The sequence below is a fragment of the Poecilia latipinna genome, unplaced genomic scaffold, assembly GCF_001443285.1.
Source record: "Poecilia latipinna isolate Pla-1442-1.1 unplaced genomic scaffold, P_latipinna-1.0 Scaffold232, whole genome shotgun sequence".
Taxonomy (NCBI): domain Eukaryota; kingdom Metazoa; phylum Chordata; class Actinopteri; order Cyprinodontiformes; family Poeciliidae; genus Poecilia; species Poecilia latipinna.
In genome coordinates, this window is record NW_015112848.1 from 503588 (window position 1) to 525166 (window position 21579).

Below are 21579 nucleotides of genomic sequence, written 5' to 3' on the forward strand. Positions count from 1 at the left end.
ACAAAAGGAAAATGAAAATACTAACATATTTAAATGCAGCTGAGAATAAAAGTGAACAATGGAAACCTACATTTTTGAAACCCCTGTAGAGGACCTGCAACTCCTTCTTGGTGAACTTTGTCTGCTCTTCCAGCTTGTCCATGCTCTCTGGGCGATGGCACACAGTGGACAACTCAAAGTCATCTTCAACACTGTCTGTAAGAGACATAAAAGGGTTAGTCGCTGTAAAAATAGCCATCAGGGCAAGATCCAAACCTCAAGAAGGGAAAGTCATCTTACTAGTAATATCAAAGTCATGTAAAGAAAATCACATCCAGCCACACTTTTCGTTCTACGTAAATTAAACATTACACAAAACCAAAAAGATTATATTTTCACAACTAAAGAAAGGAGAGAAAACTCAATGAAACAAAGAAAATGTGTCATATAAATTCATGTACTGGGAAAATAATCTAATTTTGAGTTCAGATGAGCAACTCCATTGGGATTAGGTTCGCTTACACTCCTTGTTGCATTTAAAACATGAACCACGAAACATTTCTAAAGTGTATTCTAAAGATGTCAAAGTTAGAGTCATTGCCATAATTTTTAGCTGCCACCCCGAACATTGGTAATACCATTCAAAAGCACACCCCGACTACTTTTCAAGAAGTACACTAATGTCAATCTGTACATCCTGTGGACAATCTAGAAGACTCATACAAAAAGTTTTATTAATGAATGAGAACAAAACAGAAAGTTCAGTAAAACATACTGCTGGACATTGGAAGACTATTTCATGCGTTTGAACCTATAGAACTGTGATAAACGCGCTTGTGAAGTGAAGGACATGGATCATTAATATGGATAAAACAAACTTAACAGTTATTTTACCTTTTTTATAAAATCCCAAATGTTTACAGTACGAATGTAGATAAGCTAAGAATAAGAGCCACATCATAGCTGATACACTCAAGCAGTACTCTGTCTTGTGCTCTTGAACCCTCTCTGCTTGCAACTTGTCTATTCATTCTCACATTCTCTCTACTTGTCTTCTCTCCCCACCCATCGTCCTGAAATTTTTTACAACTCCGTTTTATTTCACTCATCCTCCTTATTCCTCCTTTATGACCCTTGATCCATTTTCTCCTAGTCTTTCTTTAAGACACCTTTTTCATTCCCCTTTTTCTCCTCCACTCTCCTGAGATCCCTTTTCATTCTACTTTATCTTCTCATCTAGTTTAACAACCCCTTTTTATCCCAAATTTCTTCTCCATCACTCTTTATGACCCCAGACACTGAGACTGACCACCATATGGAGGAGGCTAATTTTTAGCTGTGATCTCCTGCTTTTGGTCATCATCAATGTCTCGCGACTATATGTAAGAGTTAGCACATAGACAGACAGACCAGAGTAATGTCTGTATTACGAAAGATGAGATCCAGATCTGTCTATTCATTTACTGCTTCACCGTACCATCACTTCTGAAAAAGACATCACGGTACCCCTTCAGACAGAAACTGAATTCCAGGTGTAATCTACTTCTAGATCTAGAATGACGACCTCAGATTTAGAAGAGCAGGCTCTCGTCCCAGCTGCATCAGTCTGAGCTGCAAACTGCTCCAGGACATGGTAAAAATCATGGTTTGAAGATGCATAAGGAACCATAGCAGCTGCAGAGATCCCATCGATAAATGACACAAACAGAAGGGAGGGCAAGAGAAGCACTGGTGGAGTTCAATCCACACTGGGAAAAAAATTTGATTTGGAAAAAAACGTGAGGACACACCACTTACCTTAGTTATAGACATACTGCAAGACACTCTGTGATCTTACAGTACCAACTCCCACAAAACACACATGAACTGACCAACCAAAATGTCCTAAGACCCCAATAGCATTTCCTTAAGGGTAATGACTACATCAATGTTCAACAGCCAGGACAAAAACACTCTTCTTCTGGAGTCCAAGACTCAAGAATCAGTTACTGCCTTCTTTCAAACTCCCCACACTAAGCTTACTTTAGAGAGTTAAGTATTGTGATACAATTGCTGGAACATGCTCTCTGGCACAATTGGAAACACCACCCTGGTCAGTCACTCTGTCGGTGTTGTCCAAGCCTCCGCTGCAACACCAAAGACGCTTGTAAATCACAACATTTTCACAATGTCCAGACCTTTCAGGGTACAGGGGCACTGGAGAGCTTTTTTAAATCAGTGACCTCTGTCATAGTACCTTACCTACCCAGGTCTTATTTTCCGCCTCCTCTGTGGAGGACCTGGTGACTGGGTTAAGAAGGTCATCAAAGCATTCTTTCCAATGTCTGGCAATGTCAATAGTCCTGGTTTTCATGAAGGGTCTTTCACACAAATTCACTTAGAAAGCATAAAATCTCAAGCTTAAGTGAAAGACTGAAAGAGGTAAAACAAACAGACATACTTTATATTAACTGTGTTTATTAAGTACAAACACACCTTCTACTTTTAGATGTCACACTGTACAAATTGTAACACCAAACCTGCTGGGTTTATGCTTAATTCAAACTGTGAGGCTCTCCATTTCTATGTGCTACGTTAGCTGAATGTGGTAATGACAGCATCCACACAAATGTTAATGTGAACTCTCTAGAGAGGCTACTGGAAGAAAAGCAAAGAGATGTATGAAGAGTGAAGGAGCACTTGCTTTGACTGATTGAGGGAGTGGTCGAGGGCGTGCAGCACGGCAGCAGCTTGAGGAATCGCTGCTTTATGGTTTTTTTGCTTTGACTGGTGGAGGGGTTACCTGCAATCACCAACCATAGCACACAGGTTAGATATGTACACTGACATGAGTCTTTTTACGTCTCTAGCAACATGCCTGTAGAACCAAAACACACATAACACACAACAAAACAAACAAAAAAAAAATGCAACAAACTAGTTCATGCTGATCAGGCAGGTAATTGCCTTCTGGCTTGGCTCAACAAAGGGAGACCATTTTTATTTGCATCCCAATATTTAAGGCTGTCAAAAATATTATCACCTGGATTTAACAAAGTAAATAGGTAAGAGGCTCCCGTTGAGTAATTATGGATAATCATGCTTCAGCTAGCATTATTTAAACCCTAGTCGATGCAGGAGATGGCTTCTCAACCTTCTTTGAAGACACATCCTGTGGTTGGGGGAAATATATGAATCTGTTTTACACTCTAACAAAAAAAAAGCATCTAAAGAGAATGCTGAAGCTATTAAAATTGTGTGGAGAACTGTCCAACACATTATTAAAAACTAGAAAGATGCTGGGGAACAATCATGTTTGTGGAAGAAGTGTGCTTAAACCAAAACCTCAAATGACTGTGATAGGTGATCACCTACATGTTTGGTAAAATCAAAAACACCAGCAGAAATCCCAGGTATGTTCACTAAGGAACATAAGAGCATTTACACATCCATCCTGCAAACAAGCTCAAGAGATTGGGACAAAAAGTTAAGTAGCCTGAATAAAATCATTGATCAGTGAGACTAAACGAAGAAAGCCTTAAGTTTGTCAAGGAGAATAAAAATTGCACTCAGGAGGAGCTGATCATCATGTGGTCTGATGAGTCCAGAACTTCCCCTGATCTAGAGTGTAAGAAGAGGAGGGATGCACCCATCATGCATAGTGCAAGACAATAATGTTCACAAATGGATTGGTCAGCAGAGTCCAGAATTTAACCCCATCTACAATCTTTGACACATGTTGGAGAAAAACAGTTTGACTCTTCCATAATCTCTATAAGAGCTTGGCAAAAAAATAAGGCAGTTCTGAGAAAACCATAAATATGAGAAATTTATTAAAATAGCACAATAGCGAATAGCGAATTCCGTGAACAGAGCCATAGGCGATCCAATAACATGTTGGGGTGTGTGACCTTTTTTGGATGGCAAAACTTTTCCAAAAACATATTATTTCAGTTATACTGAAATAAAACTTCCAGTATAACTTCCTAACAATAATCTCAAACAAATGGCAAAACACAGACCTAATTTTACACACAAAGCCCAGCTACTGACTACTGCATCTTAGTTTCCTTAGTTACCAAAAATGACTTTGGTATTTTTCCAAGGCCAGCCAATGGTTTGAACAATGCAGGACATTTGGTGTGAAAATAAACCGAACCACGGCATCTATGATGTGTCATCCCATTGTCTTTCTGTAGCATGCAGCCTCAGGGACTGTCACTTTCTTCGCCTGTGGTTGTGGCATTATTTGCAAACAAAGCAGGCAGAGCACATTGTCCAATATCTGGCAGACTCATCCATCCAACTACCTAAACACAGGCTCTACCCCGGTGCCTTAAGGTGCTCGTACAGGTGAGCAATTTATCTTTCTCTACATGGACCCAAAAGCAGACCATATCACATAAATCAATAGCAGAGACTTTAAAAATTAATCAGAGTTCCTCAGAGGTAAGCTTAAGGAGTTTATGCATGCAAATGATTATAAATATAGAAAACTAATATGTAATCTTATAACCGGTAGGCTGGAACAAGGAAAAGATGAAAGAATATCACAATGAAGATTTTTTATGCATTGGTTAATGCAACAGTGATCGTTCTGAAGCTTTGAAATAGACAAATAAAAAACACTTTTGTTTCATGAATTTTCGTGCCTCTGCTGACTCTGCATGGTGCATTGAGCCTAAAATACTTGCAAGAACCATCAAAGCCTCTGTCAATGCATCGTAGCTAACTCTCAACCTCCTCTGTCTGTCTTTCTTTCTGTCTGTCAGTCTGTCTGATCTCTTTTGCTGCCAAAGTACCGTGATGAATGTGTGCTGAGTTACCTTTGATGTCATTTTATTTTCTGACGATGACACCTGAAATTATTTTATTCTGCTCCAAGTCAAAATAAAATGAAAGAAGTTTTCCCTCTTATGCTTTTTGGTTGCAGTGCTACTGGGTTCAGCAGTGCGGGTAATTTTGACACCTTTTCACAGATTCTTGGGTGTAGCAATACTAGATTTTACACAAATATTGTGTTTCTAGACTCAAGATATATCAGGATAATGAAACAAAACTAGAAAAGATTCAAGTGTGAAGTCTATGAAGACTTCTTATTTAGTTATTTATTTACATTTTTTACTTTAAATTTAGAAGAAAACCAGACATAAAACATAAAACAACAAAGAGAATCAGGAAAGCAAAGGAATTTTGAGTTGTAGATTTTTTTAAAAGATATTTTTGGATAAATGCTCAAGTCTTCCAACCAGAAAGCCCTTAGTCTGCCGTGCAAGCTGTGTCTTGTGTCCTGGTGGCACTCTGGCTAAGACACATTGCTTTAATTCACGTTATCAGTTCAGCATGATCTTCCCAGATATTTATAACGGAGGGACTTCTAATCAAGACCTCTTTGCATCTCTGTTAAACACATTGTGCCATTTATTCATTTTCCTCCAAATATCATTATTATTACTAGTTCCTAGAAAAGAAAAAAAAACAATTGTGAACTCATTTGGCTACTGGAATTGCCCTTTACTTTATTAAAATATAGCCGTAATAATACCTGCAACCCTAAAAGGATATGTATGTTTAGATAACAAGTATATGTAGTAATAATCAATCAATCAATCAATCAATCAATCAATCAATCAATCAATAAATAAATAAATGCTTCATGGGGTAAAGAAATTATCCCTAGAACTCAAACAAAATTGAAATAACAAATAATTTGAAAATAATTTTTACTAATAACCTATAACTACAAATAATTAAAGGTTATACTAAAATTATTATACTGCTGCTATGACTGTTGCCACTACTACTACTACTACTAATAATAACTGCTATATTATCATAACTTTATGAATAAAAACACACAACTTTTCTTAATAGCCTTTGATAAAAATTCATTCAGAAATCCAGAGTAAATTGTAGTTTTCTATTGTGTAAACAAATCGGAGGACTTCAAATGCACAATTGTATCATAGTGAACTAGAGAATAACTCCATCATAGGTATAAATTCTGTTCTATTAAAGGTACAAAGTAATGCCCAGAGTTTGTTGTTTCCTAGAAAAATTCTTCTCGCAGAAGATGTTCCAAAACCATCCAGCCACACATTAGCGGCACAGAATGAGTGTGGGAAATTGGTATGACAAGATGTCATGTTTAACTCTAAAGAAATAGACACAGACACACACACACGCCCACACACACACACACAGACAGCATTCCTGCCTCCTGCCAGCTGAGTGTTTCCCCACTGTCCCATCACCTCATTAAATATTTTGACTAACTCCAGGGTTTCTGCTCCTTCCCAAACACTTCCCTTACCTGCCACAGAGATGTCGATAAGCCCCAGAAAGTGCATCAGTTTGAGGGAGCTGCAGACCACCAGGAGGATGCCCACAGTCTGCAGCCCCTCCACCTCCCACTTGTCTCGGAAGAACAGATGCATCCTTTCCTCCTTTGCTCTCCCTATGTTCCTGTTCACACAAATCTTACTCTTGCCTTGCGGGGGGAGAAGACCACCTTCGGACACCTCCTCCCCCCCTCAACAAATAGTTTCCAAAAAGGAATGTGCTGTCCTTGTTTCTCAGTCCTCCTCTACGTGCCGTGTCCAGCCATCCTAACTCCGCACGGATCCCCACCCTCTTTATTTTTCACTGAAAATAGATTATTATTCTCCTTGTTTCTTCTTCCAGAGCGGAAAGAAAAAGCCGGTGGGGATGCGGACTCCCTCCTCCGCCTCCAGCAGCCTGTCAGAGGTTGTTTAGCTTCCAGGTGAAGTTTGGACCATTCACTGTGTGGGTCCTGACAGGTTGGTGGCAATTGTTTTCAGACTCTCTGATTTTCCATATTCTGACTCTGAAACTCTCTCTACTCTGTGCCTTGGCTCCGTCACTCCGCTACTCTCTGTGTCCCTCCCGAGCTTAATTGGGTCAGTGATGGGGATGAGTGAAAGAGGAAGGAGGAAAAGGATGATAAATTTAAGAAGAGGAAACGGGAGGTGAGTACTACTTGCAGTTGAAGAGGTGAAACAAGGTGGTGTGAGGCTGGAAACACGGGAGAAAACAAAAGAATAACGAGGCAGCGAATTAAGGAAAGAGACAAGAAGAAACATTTGGACAGGAGAGACGAGATGCAACAGTCAGAGCTGAACACAACAGCTGTCATGAGAAAAGCAGAAAAAAAAAGATAATGGTGATTTTTGAATAAGAAAAAGACAAAGATTATCAAAGAGGACGAGAGTAAAACAGTGACGACAGAAATCCAAAGCATCTGACGCAGTAGCTACTGTGGGCAAACTCGCAGATGTGACAATATCCCCTGAGTGTAAAATCGACACATGTGCACACACACAGACACAGCCTGGAGGTGAAAGCTGGGCAACATGTAGTGCATACGCAATGCTGCACAGAGCTGAACCTTTCAGACAGGAAAGAAGATGCTGCTTTCACATCTGGGTCGCTGACATTATCTGTCTTAAAAAAAAAATTGAAAAGAAAAACTATAAACTGGTTTTAGACAAGCAAAACTATAATGATATGTCTGATTTGCATAGAGAATCAATGGCCCGGATTTTATTTACCATAAAAGAAAGATTATGCGGTCGTGTGGGCGAAAATGCTTTGTTGATGTCTGATGTCAAGCGAGAATGACCTGGTTGGTTAGATATGACAGATGGGTGACTTGGTGGATCAAATTACCTCTAATTACAAGGAAGTTGTGTAGAACACAATCTCTGGCTACAGCACATTGTAGCCAGAGATTACAATCTATGAGTGGCTCCTGTCCTTAGTTGATCTGGACAGGAGCTGCAGATCGCACAGAGTCAACAAATTTGAATAACAGTTTGAAAGTACTAAACTTTCCATTCAGTACTAAATATTTGACTTTTTGATACCAGGAATGCTGTAAGGTACTAACTAACCTTTAAACTTCAACTGGCAAACCTTTGTTACAAAAGAAAATCTAAGAGAAGCTAAACAAACGTTTTCTTCGATTGAGATCCTTTGCTTTGTGACGGCCACCACCAAACTCTGAGTTTGTCCTCTTTAAGATTCTTTGGAGGTAATTTAATAGCATGCTTAAAGTCATCCTCCATTTCAAAGATCAACTTGTGCCTGAGCTTTAACTTCCTGGCTGATGTCTTGAGACGTCGGTTCAATACTTCCACGCAATGTTCTTTCTTCATGTTACCATCTATTTTGAGAAATACATTCACATGTTTGTCTCCAATTAACTCAAATGTTTGAGTTAAAACATTTGTGTAAATACCTGATTTCAACTGAATTTCAAGCCAACCTCATTAATCTGCTTTAAATAAAATGGAGACACACAGAACTAACAAAATAGCTGCGATTGGATATACAGATGGTTGGGAAAGTTGGGTAAATAAGCGAATCTCCATCCAGCTCCCCATATGACAGCTGTCACTTTCACTGCTAATCCAGCATAAGGTCTGTGCAGTCTGTTGCCAGTTGACTGAAAGCACTGCTCCAATTTACTTGGAAACTGAGAGACTGTGTGATATAATTAGCAGGCCAGGGGTGAGCTTACCAGAAAACCTTCTCAGATGTCCATTCTCACCAACCCCGACTCACCCACGATGCTCTCACCACCTCCAACGGTTCTGTTAGGGCAGCTCGATTCCAAATGCAAAAGTCACTGAGCTTATTTTAGCCCAAACTGTTTACGGCTCATCTGCTTGAGAAAGTGATGGCTTAAAGAATCCCCAAGAGAAGCTCTGTACCAAAAATAATGTTGGACATTCACTTGCCTGAATTTTAATCGACAGTAGATGTTGACACATGAACACATACACACACACACGCACACACACACACACACACACACACACACACAAGTTCTCTCTGAGGCGGTAATAAAATGTTAGGTTAATCAGTCTTAGTTGATTAGTCTCCGCGAGGAGTAGTTTGCCCGAAGCCAGGCACATCTCCTAATTGAAATGCCTCCATATTTAGTCGTCTACCTGGGCAATTATTTCTCTCAAAACTGATTAAAACGTCTAAGAGACTGGGGGAAAACGTGCATGTGTGGGAAAGCATCAAGCAAATGAGACACAAGAGGTCATTGACAAATGGTGCTCAAAATTGGCTAGTGTGTTTTCAATTAGACAAATGAAATAAGGGATCCATTTGCATGGACCATTAGCATTTGAAGATATTTTTAATATGGTGATGTGAGACAGAAAAAAAAACAGACAGATCGTAACAAGGCCAAGTCCTTGCAGCATGAATTAGAGATGAATGCAAATGAACAGAGGGTAAAGTAAAAAGGAAAAAAAAAGGTTTTTCTCTTTGGAGATCTCAGATTTACAAATGTCATCCTGCATGCACGAACGTAATCGAAAGTGAAGTTTATATTAACATTCTTTTTTGTGGGGCAATGTCTTAAATCAACTATGATGTGACCTGATAAAAATCTGACTGTTGATAATAAATCAGAAGTTATTCTCAAATAATTGCTAGAGACTTAAAATTTTAAAAATGGTAAACCTTTCATTTTTTTTTATTAAAATGTTTAAATTTCCCTTGTTTATCTTAAACATCTTTTAGTTTTGGGTTAACAATGCAAGTGTTTGGTTTCCGACAGATTTCTTCTGTTTTTGCTTTTTCTTTTTTTTAGTCACACTTAAATGCTTCAGGTCATCAAACTAACCTTAATATCTGGCAAAGATAACCAGAGAAAATACTAAATGAATTTGAAAAACATGATATTGTTCAATACGGTGAGGATGTCAAACTCACTTTAATTTGGAGCTGCATCAAGATCTTAAATGTCCTCAAAGGTCCGGCTGTGGCAGAACGTATCGATAAACCTACCCATTGACAAACTATTAAAATATGATTTATTAGAAAATGAGTAGTTAATTAATATTTAACAACTTTTCATTTTTACCTAATTTGGCAGTATACAGATAAAAACTGTTTTTATTTAATTTATAAAAGTATACTGCTCAAAAAAATAAAGGGAACATTTCACTTTAATTGTGTGTGTGGCTCCAAATCCAGGCCTCCATTGGTTAATAAATTTGATTTCCATTGATGATTTTTGTGTGATTTTGTTGTCAGCACATTCAACTTTGTACAGAACAAAGTATTCAATGAGAATATTTCATTCATTCAGATCTAGGATGTATTATTTGAGTGTTCCCTTTATTTTTTTGAGCAGTGTATATTTAAGTACACAACTGTTATCTTGAAGGTCCCATTTATGTGTCCCACTGAAGTCTACGTCCATGTAAAGACTTATAGCAGTCCAGATTTGGCCGTTGGGCCTCGAGTTTGACAAGTGAATTAAGTGAAAACATGCAGAGTGTCCCCTTAAGCACAAGCTCACTAACCAAATAAATAAATAAATTCATTCAGGTTTTCCAGCAACAATATTAAAGCTAAGTGGAAGCATGCTGATTCACACTAAAGTAAAACATTTAAAATAAAAAAAAGTATAGGAATAAGAGAATGTACAAGGTAAATTTACAACATAAGATAAACAAAACTGTATAGTTATTCAAAATAGTATACTCAAATCAAAAGAATTGTAATTTAAATCCAATTTAAAAAAGAAAGATAAACAAAATTCATACTTATTTCAGAGCAAATAAAGCAGCCAACCTGAACTTGATCTGTAATAGACTTGTTGGCACTGATAATCTGACGTTTCCTCAATTCATTCTTTGTAATTACCCTTTCATACCTGTAGAGGTCAGTGTTAAGACAACTATTTAATGTGCAATTCTGTGTTCAAGAGGACTTTTGGCTCCACCCCACAACCTCTCCTCTCCGTCCTGTTATGTTTCATTTACATTCAGCACCAGTCGGAACCAGACTAGCCGTGCGATGACAGTAAAAGAACCTGAGCCATTAACAATTTTCAGCACCTTTGCACACACAGAGCTCTTCAGAAAGAATAGACACATGCTTACTTCTGTGTTGTAGTTTTACAGCATGAGATGAAAAATAAAAAAATAAATCAGACCAAATAATAAAAGTTGTGTTTTGGGTCACTTTTGTACTCGATTCAACAGTTCCTGTCCTTTTACTGTTGTGTCATGTGTTTCTGAGCAGTGAAGTACTCAGTCTAAATTGCATTTGCATTGTTCACAACAAGCCTCTAAGCCTATTTCCCATCAAAGCATAAACATGCCTCTCTCTACTGTTTGCTGCAAGACGCCAAATCAAGAAAACATCCTGAATGGATCGATACCACAAAAAGGGAAAAATGAAAACAAATATTTTTTGCAGCTGACAGAGAGGCTCAGCCCTCTTCAGGGATTTCTGCATCTGTTCAGAGATATTAATCCACTAGAGATTTGCATGGGAGGTTCCTGCCACAGCAGCTAATTTACAGAGGAAATCAACAACATTTCTAGCCAAACAACAGTTTACTTTGTCTGAGCAACAGACGAGCCAGTGGGAAAGTTATCCCAAATGTTGCTTTGATGCAGCCATGAACGAGGATCAAATTGGCAGCAGAACGGCAGCAACTTGTAGCTTTTCTTTGGAAATGTAAAACAGGATAAATCCATCCCCTCGCTGTTTGACGTAAATGATTAATTCTGGTAAATCCTGCTCCTAGGCTTCTGTGCCCTTGTTAATACTTTATGTAGGTACAAGACTCGAGTCAAGAGCCAGATGAAAAAAAAAAGTCAATAAGAGACGGAGAGAAAAAAAGTGTATGAGCTGGAGGTTCAGAGTGAGAGCCAAATAAATTTAACTTTCACCCAGTGTCTTGAAAAGCAGCTGTCGTTGCAACACCACTACATCAGCAAAACAAGTTTTAGACAATTTACGTATTTTAATTCGTCAAACACATTTTAAAATTTAGATTAGGAGGAATAAAAGCTCTCGTCTCACACTTTCAAAACAGACGCCAGCCACATTAGTTCCACTTTGTAACACAGACTGATTTCTGCAGACACATTTCCTTGGGTTAAGACAATCATACAAACTTAGGAAACATGTCACTTTGTCCATTTTTCTTGCTTCTAATACATCAAATATGAAACTAAATGTTCACTCAGTGTATAAGGTATTCATTCTAAAATAAATTTATGCAAATTCCTGCAAATTCTAATAAAACACAAACAGACATGTTCAAGACCAAAGCTCTGTTGGTGTGAATGGCAGGGAGAGAAAGACAGAGTGAATTACTCCATTCACAGTGTTATCTTTTCACTCACATGATCTGAACCACCAACTTTTGGTCTTCCTCTCTTTCATCCACATAGTAGCTGACATACAAACTGTCTTTTTAACTTGAAGACATGCGCACAGCTGCTATCAAATTCAAAGGTGCAGGGCCAGCTGGAACAAAAAAGAGGAACACAAAAGAAGGAGAGAATAAGGTAGAGAGGGGTGAGTTTGGTATTGGATATCCCCTGTGTGATCCTCCTTGTCTCCCAGGCTCTCATCTATAGCTGGCTAACTAACAACGGTGCAGGGATGGAAAAGACCCAGACAAGGACAACAAGGACAGACTCCTTCACATCCATTGCTGATTTAATAAAGTTGACTAAATTATTGATATACTTCAGCTCCAAACCACTGAAAGAGGGATAATACTGTTCACCCTTGTTTTAGCAACACAACAGAAATAAGACTTATTAAACAATTCATTACTGTGAATTAATAGCCTGTCCCTGACATTTCTTTTCCTGTTGAGACTCTAAAGTGAAGGCTATATGATTCTGAGAACCCTTAGAGTGTGTGCAGCACCGCAGCTCCATCTCAATTTGCTGCGAGCACAAACACACTCCATTCTCCATTAGCTCGCCTATCAACTGAAGGGCAATTACAGGGAGGGCAAATGGACATAAAGGTGTGTGCATGAAATCAGACAAAAATGGGTCCTCTGGTGACCAGCAAAACGTTTTAACAGCACTTATTCTTCTGCATTATACCAATACCACTCTATCACTGCCTAACATCTTCAATAGCTGCTTTCACATTTGGACATAAACCATGTAGCTTCTGCACTTAACGATACCTACATCTTTCTAACCCTAACATTAAGCTTTGTCTTCCAGACATCGAGTAAAGATCTTTTCAGCCTGCTCCATTTTGTCATCTGATTCTTTAAAGCATTGCACTGGAGCGCCTTGAAAATATATATTCCCATCTCTTTGAACTTATTTAATTTTTTTTTTTTTACATTATAAATAGTAACTCCCATTTATGTTATTGGAATTTATTGTTATCAACCCAAATGTAGTGCACAAATATGATGCAGTTTGGCATGTCAAAACTATTTAGGACCAACTTTTGCTGCAGTTGTGTGGAAAAAAAGAAATAGCTGAGCCAAAGAGTGAAGCTCTCAATTTATTAGTCTGTTTAGATTCCAACCTCTGTCTATGGTTATGAGATATGAATCATAACAAGGGTCAAATATTTTCTCCATAGGGTGACTGAGCTTAACTTTAGATCACCCTGACATCCACAGCAATCTGGAGGGAGCTGCTGCTGCTTTGCACATAAACAAGGCAGTACTTAATTAATATGTCTTCTTCGGAAGGTTTTCCTGGTCTTTTCCACTGGGAGGAGACCTAGGAAAAGACAGAATGTTTTTGGAGGGGCTAAATATTCATTTCAGCTTAGAAATGCTTTGGAATCAAGAGCAGCAGCTGGTGGAGAAGGATGTGTGAGTTTCTAACCTCGGCCTTTTACCTCGACAACCTGATTTCAAATAAGAAAAGACAATGGACCGATGACTGTTATTGTAGCTGTGGCTCTTGTCCAGCTGCTAAGTCATTAAAACGGATATGACACAAAAGAGTATCAAGAGTGATGAAGGAGCCCTCAAGTCCTCAGTCTTGTCGCAGGCATTAACTACTTCACAAAGCCCAGTGCCAAGTTCATTTCCTTCACGATGAAAGACAAGAAAAAATGCTGTTGTGGACATGGAAACATGCCAAACCTTTCACTCAAGATTTGACAAAATAGACGAAAAGAAACAATACACAAACAGTAACCACTGGGAGATAGATAAAGGTATCTATGCCTACCAGACTCTGAAAGAGTTATACGTAATCATTGTTTTTGTACTGCAAGGTACATTAAAGTTCCGTAAAGGTATGGAAAAAGAAGCGAAGAAAGGAAGGAAGTAGTTTCATCAGACATTATGCCACTCAGTACTGCACAGACCAACCCATTCAATATCCACCTCATAAACTAAATAGCACATCCCTGTCAATACCCATTTCTTTAAAATCTGTCTGTAACTCGTAAAACTTTGAGACTTAAAGTGCTTTTCATAAACACTCGAAAGGAGATGTTCACTTTACTTTCTTTTTTACGCAAAATTAGATGCTGTTTATTTATTGCAGGGTCAGCAACACAGCTCGTTAAATTAATGAGCCTGAAATGTTTTTTTTTTTTTTTTTTTTCCCCTCACTTTCCTTGCTCTGACTCACCGGAAAATGACACAGAATGGGTCTTAAAAAGAAAAAAAAATATGGCAAAAACATGCAATTTCTTTTTGCTTCTTTCAACTTTTCATTGTTTAGTTCACAAAAAAAATTACATAAACATATTAATTAAAACCAACATGCATTACCTAAATAAAGAAGCAGCCACTATATTGACTAATGCAAATATGTGGAAGTAACAGATTGATTTACTAGTCAATAAATGAAAACATTACAGCAAAAACTCAACATAATAAGTTGCTTTCAGTCTGAACAAAGAAATGATTACGGAGCCATGCTTAAAGTGGATAGCACACACTGAAAAGTTGTCTCCAAATCCTTTCGTGATTCTGAGGAGTCTGAACGCTACAGTCATTCTGCCATCTGGACTAAGATCCTCCATTAAAAAATTTCATTAGCCTAAGTACTCACCAAGGAGTTGGCACACGCAGATATACTCTCATTAAGGCAGCAATTTTCATAAAATATTATCAAAATATGTTAAACACTGAAATGCTCTCAAGAATGGAAGTATAATGTAAATTGAGCTCCATGTGTTTGCGTATATCTGTGTTTGATTACCTCTGCATACAAGTACTCGTAGAGTGCAGGTTTCCAAGTTTTGTTTTTTTTTTTGTTTTTTTTAGATGACAGAGCTGCTGGCACACCTTGACTGCTGGAGTCAGTCCAAAGGGTGCATCAGGGATGAAAAGTGGCTTCAGGATGATCTGCTAGGAAAAAAGTCAATCTTTGCTGTTTTTATCTTAGTATACTGCAAGCCTGTCTCTCAAATTATTATCCATAGTTGGAGTACAGCGCATTAGTGCTAATGGTCATTAAAAGAGAAATCTTGGGATCCAGACAGCATATTGCTGACAGGGTAGGAGAACAGACAGGATCAAGATTGCCCATCTGCCCTATTGTCACAGTGAAAACCGTGATAAGAAGATGTGAACAATGTTGAGCAGATTGAAGGCAAGGAGGGCAAAACTTGGGTCATTTTTGATAAGACAGGCGTAGCAAAGAAAAGAAAATCAGAAATGTGTATATCAATCTACAGCTGATTAGTTTTATGGTACAGAAATTACAAAGAGCAAAAGAATAAAACCAGATTTAAATCAAATCTACATGAGCCAAATTCAAAGTTTTATGGAACAACTTTAATCAACATGCTGTTAATGTGGACATGAAAAATAAGACAGAAAAAATAAATGAATATATAAAATAAAAGTCTCTCAACAGCATAAAGAAGTCCCTTTAAGACTCAAAACTTCAGTAAACTTGTTACTGTTACCATTTCCTTCTGTAAAATCTATTTGCATGCAGTAATGAGCCTGGATTCAAAAAAAAAAATACATGGCTCTCAAAATATAGACCTATACATATGACCTAAACCCCACCAACCTCATTTGGGTTAAGCAGCACAGAAATGATTCAAAACATACCAGCAAGTCCACTTCTGAATGGCTTGAAAAAAGACTTTAGAAATATCCAAAGTTTGATTGTAATTTTGTCATGAAAAAGGATAAAAACCATACAGTGTTGAATTAAAACAATTCTGCTGAAAAGAACAAAACCCACAGAGGTGATCAGGACTTACTGCCCGGTTGACTAAGAAAACGTTTTCACCTTTTTATAAGCAGTATTTTGTTTTGTTTTTCTCGCAAGTTTTCTTTGTTTTATATCTGCAGAAATTGGAAACATGTAAATTGACACCAAGTAAATAGAGTTGTAATCTGTTAGATGGAAATTATTTTCCAATTTACTGTCAATGTCTATCACTTTGCATCTGGTACTGAATTAGCCCACTGATGGATGATGAGAACATAATATGCTATTCTATTAGAATAGAATATTATTCTATTTTCTAGAATATAGACTAATTCTATATTCTATATAAAATTATTCTATATAGCATATATATAATAATATATTCAGAGGGAAGCACTGTTGCAATAGAATAGAATACATCTACTCAGTTTTCACAAACATTGGATTGAAGGTAAAACATGCCAATTTATGATGTCAAGAAAGGTTTTTTCATAGAAAACCTAATGAATAAAATGAGGTTACTTAACATGCATTATGTCAATCTAAACCACAAAACATGTTGATCTATAATCTGCAGCAGAGCCATATTTCCTTTCTTTCTGCATCCCCATATAAACCTTGTGAGCTAATGTGAGCTCTAAAAGTAACGCTGGCACTCCCTCAGTGAAACTAGTGTCTCTTCAGAGCACTCAGACCCACTCCTTCCATTGTGTTATCGATTGAAAGGTAAAAGCACACACCCAAGGGGCAGAGAAAGTCCACACACACAGCTAAAGTTACACGGTTGTGTGTGTGTTTGGGAAGGAGAGGGAGGGATAGAGTGTTGCACGGCCCACCGGTAACAGGAACCCTTAGGCGGCACTGCTGCCAACTGAGGACCGGAGGAAAAGGGCAGCACACACAAAACTAACCTTTCATGCAATCAGTTGTGCGTTGATGTAACTTTAATAATATTTGACATAATTATTAAAAAAAAAAAAAAAAGATTTTTACCTTCCCCACCAACAGGCTCGAACATCCCAAATTGTTCCAGGACTTTGATGAAGAGACCCATTACCACCAGCACAGCGATCATCTCCAAGCCATCCAAGCTCAGCATCCTGGGGGACCGCCGTATGTCATCGCCCAGAACCGTACCACTAAGCCAAGTCGGGCTGCCCTGATCCTTGCCAGCAACGCAGCCACGCCCAATCTGAACACTTTGTCCAAGTTTAGGAAAGTTGTCCTCGACTCTCCTCCGTAGCTTTTGTATCAACTTCAATCCAGTTGCAAGTTTTCAGATGCAAAAGGGGTGAATAAGTTGTGAAAACTTCAAATTAATACTCCAGACGACTTGGCTTGAACCGGTTGATATTCCCCTGCTATCTCACAAAATCTGTCCTCAGTCAACCTCCTTTATTCGCCATTGGTTGCCATTAATGCTGAAGCTACAAGCAAGCAACACAGACATCCAAAGTGTCAAAACACCTGGGCTCCAGTTTTTACTTTTTTTTTTTCTCTTCTGTCTTGTCTGTGTTTTTTTTTATTTTCTTCTAGGCCCTCCTCGAGTGATGGAATCTGGGGCTATGCTGCCTGCTTGTTAGTCCTTTTGGCAGTGGTTGTCAGGAAGTGAATGTTGTGAGGGGAAAAGAGAGTGAGTGAGAGAGAGCCGGCAGATAAAAAGAGGGGAGAGAGGATGAGTTGGAGATGGCATAGAAAATGAGAGGGAGGGAGGAAAAACTATCTGCGGCAGAGAGTGGGCAAGAATCATGCACACGCACAAACAGTGACACAGAGATTGTTGGTGGGGGGGGGGGGATGCTAAGAAATGTCTTCTCTTTCCAGTAACATTTGATTGATTTGCACAGTGAGGTTACCTTGGAAACGGAAAGTGAGTGTGGAATATATTGGCAAGACAATATGCAATAATGTTCATCCAAATTCAAATATCACCTAACAAGCATCTTTTGACTGCGTCGCGACTGTGGCATCCGTTCTGCAGCGGGCAAATGCCTACAGGTTGATATCATGTTCCATTAACTTTTAAATGTCTTCCTGTGAAAGTTTTGTATGAAACAAATTGTAAGGTTTTTTTTTTTTTTTTTTTACAATGTAATGTTCAATTTAAGAACATTACAGTGCTTGTAATGTTCTTAAATTGAACATTACAGGCACTGTTCAATTTAAGAAACCAACACCAAAGATTAAAGCAAACAGAGCATAAATCTTTATGCGTCACTCCCAGACTGTGAAATCTGTTTGTAAATGTGTAATTAACTTACGTTGACCTGTGAAGACGCATTCAGCTGGTGGTGCTCAAGAGAACATTTAACGCAAAACGAGGAAGAAACACTAGAAAGAAACTTAATGTGTAACAAACCCCCGTGTGAAAGCATAGGCCTTACACATTTTGAGAAATCTCAGCAAGGTGGGTGGAGACACGGAGGGGTGTGGCCAAGTGTGGACTGGAGGGGAAAAGTGGGGTTGTGGTCAGGAAGAAGGAAGCACTGTTGCATACTTATAAACTTTCTTGCTATATTAGGTGGCATTCCAGACACAAAACAATTCCACAGAAGCATAAAAACAAACCCTAAATAACCTATTTAGGCAGTTTATTGGCAATATATATATAATTCATGGATTCTATTTAGCTGCTGCAACTTCTACTAAAGCACTAAAAATGTAAGAGTGTATTAGCTTATATAGTAAATTATCTGCTCAAAGCAGCATGTTTACAAGTTCAGTGAACTCTGCTTGACAACTCTAAATGTAATGAAACTGTTTCTTTAACCAAGGAACTTAAATTGAGCACTGCTCATTCTAAAGAGATAAAGTATTGTTTTTTTTTTTCTTTGGGGAAAACAGCTGCTGCAAACAGAGTCTTTAGGAAAAACTTTGACTCGTTTATGGGAGAAAAAAATCCATTATTTCCACATGACGTTCTCTGTTAGGATGCAATTCTCTCTGTGGGATATGAATACTGATCAATTACAGGAACCTCTATACAAACTGAAGACTCATTCGTTGATCTGAAACCAGAAAACTTATGTGGAATTAAGCCCAACTCCAGCTGGAATGCACCCCAGTGGGGATCCTACTCCAGTTTCTTCAACATCTGTCTAAGATAGTGGGGAAGATGCAGAGAGCAGCAATGGGTTAAAGCAGCACTGTAAGATGAAACTTTAAGACGCTGAGCAGCAAGTTCTAATTTTGTTCTAATCATTACTGAAATGACAGCGTAAGTGCATCTGAAAAGGCAAATTTTGGAGATAGACAACCTCAAAAGAAAGCCTGAAACAAACCGTTTCTTGTTTTCATAATTTAAAATATTTTATGGACAAACAGAGCCATAAAGCCAAGCTTTTTGCCAAAGATTATGCTATCCTTATTTCTGCAAAACACCTTAGTCTTAACTAAAATATTGCTTTCCAGGTTAAAAACAACCCAGGTCAAAGGGACACAACGCAGTTCATGCTAAGATGAAGACAATTCCTGCTGGTGGCGATGGCAGTCAGACCGTTTAGGGGAAGCAAAGGTTTTCGAAAGGAAATTTGCGTTTCCATCACCTCTTAGCTAAGGATTACCAACTTTAAATTAAGATCATATTAATAAAAGAAATAAATATAATCTACTTGTTGCTGGAAGCTTGACTTTAGAATTTTTAACAGATCACCTTTTAGAGATAATTTGTATGACCTGAATGATTTTGCAGCTCCTCCAGAGTTAAACGAAACTAATGGACTATTTGCAATAAGGTAACTGCTGCATGGACGGGAATTTTTTTAGGGGTATCGTTGTAGTAAAAAGGGGGTGGAATGGAAATGTGAGACACAATGGACAAACAGCATGCACACTCATTCAGGTTTAGAGAAATAAGTTATGCGATTATTTAAAGTACCACTATCAGTCAGTCAGTCAGCTTGTAACTTGGACAAATAAATATGAATAGGAATCCATGCAGGCTGTAGCCATCAACCACATCTGATGTTTTCTGCTAACATGGCTTCAAGTGAGGGTATCATCATGTGCAGCACAAATAACAGACACATATGTGTTCCCTTTGAGTCCCACTGTCTCAATGTGTTTCACTTTCAATGTTTTTTGACAGAGAAATTGTGGAAGAAAGTAGTAACTTTGCTAACAGGCTGCGTATCAATTCAGATCCATAGAGGATTTTCTTTCTTGACATTCCTATCGCTTATTTAAGACATGGTGATTCAAGACTGTAGCTCATTATAGCATCGCAATGTCTAATAAACAGAAGAGGACAGTGTGGGTCACCCTAATGTCTACCGAAAGTTGCACAAATGTAAACACAAGTCAGACAAGGTGACATAAAAACTACTTCTGTGTGAAATCAATATCCTCATATACAGCGCAAAGGCAACAAGGCAGCAAGAAGTTTATCTCTTCGCTCTACGACAGTAATGTATACAGGCTGTGCTAACGCAGAAACAATAAATGTACACGCAGTGATACCGAAGCACACACTCACAACAGAGACGGAGACAGCAGAATGTGAAATCTGAGCCTAACCTGTTGGTTAGAAATGATTTTCCTGCCTATTTAGGTACTGAATATTTTTCATCCGATTGGAGAGATGCAAAGGTGGAGTGAAACCGAGGAAAAGGGCACACTGTTGCCAAAGAAATGAAAAAAAGTCAGAGAGAACATGAAAGAACAAAGGAAGGACATGTTCCAAGAGTTGCTAAGGTCAGATTCCTCTGTTTTCAGGGGAAAAAGACATCTATTCTTTATTAGCCACCAGCATCTGTCCCCTCCTGGAGGCTTTTTCACCTCATTCAGGCTGTCACCACGGAAAATTGGATCTGCAGATGTGTCCTCTACTGCTACACACATCACACTTTCTCCTCCACCTTTCAGCAAAACTGCAAGAAGGAGATATATTTTCAGAAGTCTAACAAGTGATTACAAGGAGGAGGTGCTGCTTTGTGTTGGTGCTGATTAGAGGAGTGGAAGCTGTCGCTGTGTTTACATATGTAGAACACTGATGCAGCTCTGCAACTACTTGCAGTTCTTGTTAAGAGGTGCATCAGCTTTGATTTACCAATCTACCTCCATCCTTTACAGAAACATCAGTGGTGTGCAAAGAAACTAAAGCAGCCCTTTGTTATACAGGCAGCATAAAAAGATTTGGAAGAAAATTTAACAAAAAGGAGTCTAAAAACATATACACTCTTGGCTCTTTCAATAGACAAACATGTCTAATTACAAGTTTATCCACTATAAAGACAAAAAGACAAAAAAGCTATTTGAAAACAGCTAAAATTTCTGTGTGCATCACATTCCTGCAATGCTTTAAAGTTTCTTTAAAGAGATGCAAGTGAAAGTCCTGGAAGGATTCTAGTTTTCACTAGTTCACTAGTTGAGTGAAGAATTAAGTTATTTAACGCAGTCCCTCACGCACCTGTTGCTGATCACAGAATGTCACCTGAAGTTAAAACGGGTCCAAAAATACACAAATACCACATTTGGGTATTGAAACTACAGAAGGATATTCCATCATTCAATCTAAACAAACACTGTTACATAGAGTTTGGAGGTATTTTCTCAAACTCCATATATACACATGCACACATATATGTGTACACTGCCTGGCCAAAACAAAAATAACAAAAATAAATTGCCACATGCATGCAGGTATGAGCTTCCTGTTGGA

At 38.3% G+C, this 21579-nt stretch overlaps 1 protein-coding gene across 3 annotated transcripts in view; it reads right to left on the minus strand.

Annotated features, from left to right (window-relative positions):
• Positions 1-21579, minus strand: part of LOC106947283 (Kv channel-interacting protein 2) — a 53706-nt gene that overhangs the window by 5286 nt on the left and 26841 nt on the right. The window contains exons 1-2 of one of the 3 annotated variants that reach the window (XM_015032178.1): positions 16914-17565; positions 71-195 (exon numbers count right to left, since the gene is read on the minus strand). In XM_015032178.1, the coding sequence (XP_014887664.1) occupies positions 71-195; positions 16914-17019 (231 nt within the window). In that variant the 5' untranslated portion in view covers positions 17020-17565. Of the gene's footprint in view, positions 1-70; positions 196-6271; positions 8455-16913; positions 17566-21579 lie in introns of those variants that run through there. The other 2 variants (XM_015032177.1, XM_015032179.1) reach the window with 2 other exon arrangements.